Below are 5,439 nucleotides of genomic sequence, written 5' to 3' on the forward strand. Positions count from 1 at the left end.
AAGCGCCCCAAATGTAAAACATAAATCACAAAAAAAAACAAAAGCCAAATTGCCGTGACGACAAAAGCAAAAACACACACAAAAAGCTCCTAGAATATTCACTTGGGCCACTGACCGGACCCCGCAGACGTCAATAGAATTCACACAAGACCGGAATGAGAAGGGGCGAATGGTGTGGGGACGGAGTTCGCCAAATCCTCGGTGAGCGTTTACACCAAGTGAGCGCATATTTATATATGCACATTATGGTGGCTATTATCGTAACTTGATCGCTCCATTCGGATTGGAAACGCATGTACATATATATAAATGCGTTTGTGTGTGTGTATTCACAACCTAAAAAGTGGAAGACTTTGGGCTCCTCCAGCCGCAAGAAGCAGCCGCGTGGTGGGAATCAAATGTGGGATGGTAAAAACAAAAATAAAAATTTATTCAGCCGCCATCTCTTCCCCAACTTTTAAAGTTGTGTTCTTCCCACTTACATAAGATAGTAAAAGTATAATAAAGAAACGTATCCGTTTGCCAGGCTCAATGGTTGGAAGGTGAAAAAAAGTCGTCACCAGCAGGATTCGAACCTGCGCGCGAGATCGCAACTGATTTCTAGTCAGTCCCCGTAACCACTTGGGTATGGTGACTCCGACGTTTGTGGCTAAGTGTGGTGTTGAAAAAAGAAGGCCGCGGAAGTTTCGTGAATTTTTTTGTTTTTGTGAAATTTTGCGTCGTATTTTTTGTTGTTGTTTTGTTCCGCGGTGCTGTGGGATTGGGTTGGTTACTGGGATGCCCGTCGCGCGCGATAAGAACAAAAAGCCTTTTCTTATTGAAAGTGCGAATTCCGACTTGTTTTTGAGTTCGCGGGGAGTGAACGGAAGAGCGGGGCGAAGGCGGCCGGATTCAGGAGAGCGTGTTGTTCTCAGGGGTTGTGACGGCAGAAAGGAGAAAATGGCCGGTGTTTGATTTTATTTTTTGCGGAATTGATTATTCTTACAATTCTATTTTAATTTTGTTGGCATTCATTCATGTTATTTATTTATTTATTTATTTATTATTTTTTTTTCAGTTCATAATCAGAGATAATGTTACATCGTAGCTACTTTTGGGGACTAAAAAAAGTTGATGTTTGTGTGATTGGAGGCGGTCCCGCAGGTATTGCCACGGCTTTACGTGCGGTTGACTATAAAAAAAAGGCATGCATTGTTGAAGCGAATCGAATTGGAGGAGCGGACCTTTGGAATGGCGCATTGCAGTCCAAGACTTTATGGGAAATGTCTAAATTTGTCCGATTAATGACTGGTCAAACGGCAAGCCGGTTTATGAAACCCCTTATGCCTCTTCCCCCAATCGACTCTTCAAATGCACAAAAAGCCATTAAAAATGCGTCTGAGCTTCGATATACTCAAATAGTTCATCAACTGAAAATTGTTGATATTGATGTTATTGAGGGATATGGGTCATTCATGTCCCCTCATTCTGTAGATGTTCAACTTGCTTCTGGGGGCACAGAGAGGGTGGAGGCGGATTATTTTGTTATTGCCTGTGGAGCTCAACCACGGAAACATGTTTCTGTGACTTGGGACGGTAAAGTGGTCTTTACCTCAGATGATATCATGAATAGGGCTTTTCCGAAGAGTATTGTTATAATTGGTGCGGGTGTGATTGGTTGTGAATTCGCTTCTATATTTGCAAACTTTGGTATGACAAAAGTTAACGTCATCGAAAAGAGCAATCGTATTTTACCCATGGAAGATGATGATGTGGCAGAGTTTGTCCAAAAACTACTTGAAAATAAAGGGGTTACTTTTCATCATCATTCAGCCCTGGAAAGTAATAAAGTCAAAAATGGACAATTTCATTACACATTGAGGAATTTAATAGACAACAAATTGACGACGCATATTGTGGACAATGCTTTAGTTTCCATTGGAAGAGAACCCAATTTAAGTGGTCTGGGGTTGGAAAATATCGGAGTAGGGCTTCAACGAGGGAAACTTGAAAGAGATCAGTTTAATCGTGTAAAACCCCACAAGCACATTTATGCATGTGGGGATGTGGCTACCAAATTTGCTCTTGTAAACGTTGGAGAATTGGAAGGACGCTCTTGTATTGACCACATTTATCATCCTCATCCTGAGGGTGAATTTGTTCAACGATTAGATAATTTGTCTACAATTATGTTTTTGGATCAAGAAGTTGCTGCAGTTGGATTGAATGAGCAGCAATGCCGGAAACAAAATATAGCATACAAAATGGCTCGTTATGGATATGAATTTGTGGCCCGAGCTGTGGCTATGGGAAATACCAGGGGATTTGTTAAATTAATTGTTACAAATGATCGCGAGATGCAAGTTCTTGGTGTGCGAGCCATAGGACCTCATGCAAGTAGTGTTATAGAATTGGCCTCATTGGCAATTCATAATAAAGAAACACTTTACAATTTGAGCGAGCTTCGCACTGCTTATCCAACTGTTACTCAAGGATTTCAAGAATGCGTAAATATGCTTCTTGGAACTTCTTTGTTAAAACCAAATGTTTTTCCACAACTCGTTCTTCAAGAGTGGTCTCCTCCAAATTTTGATCGTGGTAGAGCATATCAAGGAGATAGAATATAGGACGAATTTGGATATATATAGATATATGTGTATATTCTTTGTATTTATACAAAGATGGCTTTAAAAGAGTGAAAAAAAAAAATTTGGAAAAAGAATTTTATCTGAATTACGTTTTCTGTTGGCACAAGGAAAATAAAATATAAATTATTATTATTATTATTATTATTATTATTATTATTATTATTTTTTTTTTTTTTTTTTTTTTTTTTTTTTTTTTTTTTTTCTTGAAGTTTATCTTTTGCCATGTATTGTTTTTCGCCATCATATATGTATGGAATTTAATTGAATATTTTTGTGCCAAAGCTTATTATTATTATTAATTGCTCGGTAAAAAAATATTAATTGAATTATAATGTGCCAAAGTTTTCCTTTTTGTTTCTTTCTTTTTAGCCTGATATTCATATTCTTTGCCCCATAAAATTTTTTTCAAAGGAGTGAGGGCAGATAATAAGAAAAAAATGAATAATCAAGAGAATGCATCCGTATTTTCACAGGAAGTAAAAATAACGGAAAAAGATATTGAGAAAGTCATGGATTTGCCGGTACGTACCCATGTGCGTATCCGAGGAATTCAAAGAATTCATCCTCGCGTAATAAGTCGTGATGTTGAGGCTATTAAACGCTCAAGGACAATAACTGAAATTACGAGCAACATGAGTGAAGCAAAGAGTAGATGGGTACAAATGGGTGTTTTTAACTCAGTAAACTTTAATTTAGAGCCCACCTACGATGGCGAAGCCAACGATGTTTGTGTCCACATAGATGTTGAAGAGTCCAAACCTAAAAAATCATTTGGCATCTTTACAACTGAAACTGTAGTTCCGGAGTTGACTATTTCTTTAGAAAATATTCTTGGAGGTAGGTACACATTGTCTGGGAACTATATCCCTCCAACATCACGAACTCATGCTGCATCCTTTTCGATTCTTTCCAATGTTCCATTTTTGGGACAAGTGGGAGAGTACTACATTGGAAAACGGACTGAAAATAAGATATATCACCCCGCTAGTAGTGAAAGAATAGAAGAAATTCGAGCTACTGCAAAGAATGAAAAGCGAGGATTTTTTTCGGAGTTTTCAGTTGGCTTTCAGCGAAGACTTTTGGTTTCAAAGGAAAAAGAACATTTAAATTTAGATCTTTTAAATGACTTTTCTACTACGTTTAAAGGATATATGAGACATGAATTGGCTTTATCGAATACAGGATATCATGCGGATCCTTTTTTATCTAACATGTATCCTTTACCAATACAAGGAAACCAAATAAGTATAAAAAATGAGCTCGCTGGCGGTCCCTTTGGAGGTCAATTTACGTTTTTGAAAACAGAAATACAGGCAGCAAAATATTGGCCGCTTGGACCTTTTTGTAGTTTTCAATGGAATACTAAATTAGCGGGTATATGGTCTTATCGACAGGCTAGAATACCGTTAAACGACCGGCTTTTTCTTTCAAACTGTCATGTTCGTGGGTTTAAAAGTGTGGGGCCTTCAACTCTTGATATTATTCAAAAAGAAGGGGGTCGATTTGCTGCAACAGGCGGTAATGCACTTTGGGCGACATCAATTAGTGTAAACTTTCCATTTATCTTCTTTCCTCATAATGGATTAGCGGCTATGCATCTTTTTGCGAATTTGGGTAATTTAAAAATGATACGATATCAATCAGAGTTCTTGGACATTTACCAGTGGCTTCGCTCTTCTGCTGCCTCAGTAGGGTTTGGTGTGGTGGTAACCAGAATTCCATTGTTTGGTGTTGCCCCTAGCGGACGCTTTGAATTGAATTTCTCAATTCCTGTAGGTATTGATAGAAGCGGAAATGTTACCTGGAGAAATGGCAATAAAAATCTGTTTGAACACGTCAAATTTGGATTAACGTGGTCTTCAGCCTTTTCATTGTAAACGAGGATGGAAATAAAAAAATAAAATAAAATAAAAGAGAGAAATCCTTTTGGAATTTATTTTTTATGTGTATAATATTTATTTATTTATTATTTTGGTAACGCAAATACGCGAGTAAATTAGAGAGGAGAATTAAATATTTTGTTTAATATTTTGATGACTAATAAATAAGCATATGCATTTTCTAAAAAAAAAAAAAATGCAATAATGGCTTTTATTTTGCTCTTTCCCATACTACTTTTTTATTTATTTTTCTTTTTATTCTTCACTAATATTTATATAGAGCCAATGTCGCGAGCATTTTGGAGTGTTCCCATGGTAACTTTGGGGGAATTTGACGCTCTTGAGGGGGCTAAGGCAACCTGTGTATCAGAATATTATGCATATCAGGAAGTGGATATTTTCGGACCTCACTTGTTACGCCTTTCTGCTGTGTGTGGAAAGACTTTTCTTAGTGCTCGAGTGATTAGTGGACCTTTGTGTCCAGAATATAAGGAGCGGATGAAGGCCGTTGTCGCACGTGTTCTTGCTTCAAATGAATCTAATGAAGAATCCGTGCTAATGCTGGATCCACTGGCCGGAGGAATTGCCGGTATGTCTTTTTCTTTGGAAGATATTTTAGCCCGCGGTGAAAAGCGTCGCTTCTGTATTATAGTGACACATCCTCAAAGTGATGAACTTGTGCGTCAGTGGCCACTGGTCTCTTTATTTCTAAATATTCTATTGGAAGAATGGTCTACTGCAACAAAAAAGCGCCTAGCATTAGAATATTCCATCTTTCCAGATTTAGAAAGGTGTCGTGAAGAGGCGCGTAAACGCTCAATGCGTTCATTGATGTGCTTGATATCTCAAAACACGGAATCTGAAGAAGAAGCCTTTAAACGTGTTCATAGTTTTTTTGAGCGTTTTTTCCCTGCTTTGTTTGGCGTTGAGCC

General features: G+C 37.8%; 3 protein-coding genes and 1 non-coding gene across 4 annotated transcripts, besides 7 other annotated features; 3 read left to right on the forward strand and 1 right to left on the reverse strand.

Moving 5' to 3' along the window:
• Positions 1-5,439: a sequence feature (heterozygous, Esmeraldo-like haplotype).
• Positions 335-527: a mobile genetic element.
• Positions 555-635, reverse strand: Tc00.1047053509379.5. The gene has a single exon. It is a non-coding gene; the product is annotated as a tRNA-Ser (tRNA).
• Positions 1,009-1,044: a microsatellite.
• Positions 1,074-2,606, forward strand: Tc00.1047053509379.10 (dihydrolipoamide dehydrogenase, putative; the record flags this gene model as incomplete). Its single annotated transcript, XM_799126.1, has 1 exon — positions 1,074-2,606. One exon carries the CDS (start codon positions 1,074-1,076, stop codon positions 2,604-2,606), a length of 1,533 nt encoding a protein of 510 aa, XP_804219.1.
• Positions 2,750-2,791: a microsatellite.
• Positions 2,792-2,832: a microsatellite.
• On the forward strand, positions 3,065-4,504 carry Tc00.1047053509379.20 (hypothetical protein, conserved; the record flags this gene model as incomplete). The annotated part of the gene is made up of 1 exon (XM_799127.1): positions 3,065-4,504. One exon carries the CDS (start codon positions 3,065-3,067, stop codon positions 4,502-4,504), a length of 1,440 nt encoding a protein of 479 aa, XP_804220.1.
• Positions 4,515-4,540: a sequence feature (AT_rich).
• Positions 4,558-4,600: a sequence feature (AT_rich).
• Positions 4,712-5,439, forward strand: Tc00.1047053509379.29 (hypothetical protein, conserved; the record flags this gene model as incomplete). Its single annotated transcript, XM_799128.1, has 1 exon — positions 4,712-5,439. A coding segment is annotated over one exon (728 nt), but the record flags the coding sequence as incomplete, so codon positions are not given.

The sequence above is a fragment of the Trypanosoma cruzi genome, genomic scaffold (assembly GCF_000209065.1).
Source record: "Trypanosoma cruzi strain CL Brener 1047053513421 genomic scaffold, whole genome shotgun sequence".
Taxonomy (NCBI): Eukaryota; Euglenozoa; class Kinetoplastea; order Trypanosomatida; family Trypanosomatidae; genus Trypanosoma; species Trypanosoma cruzi.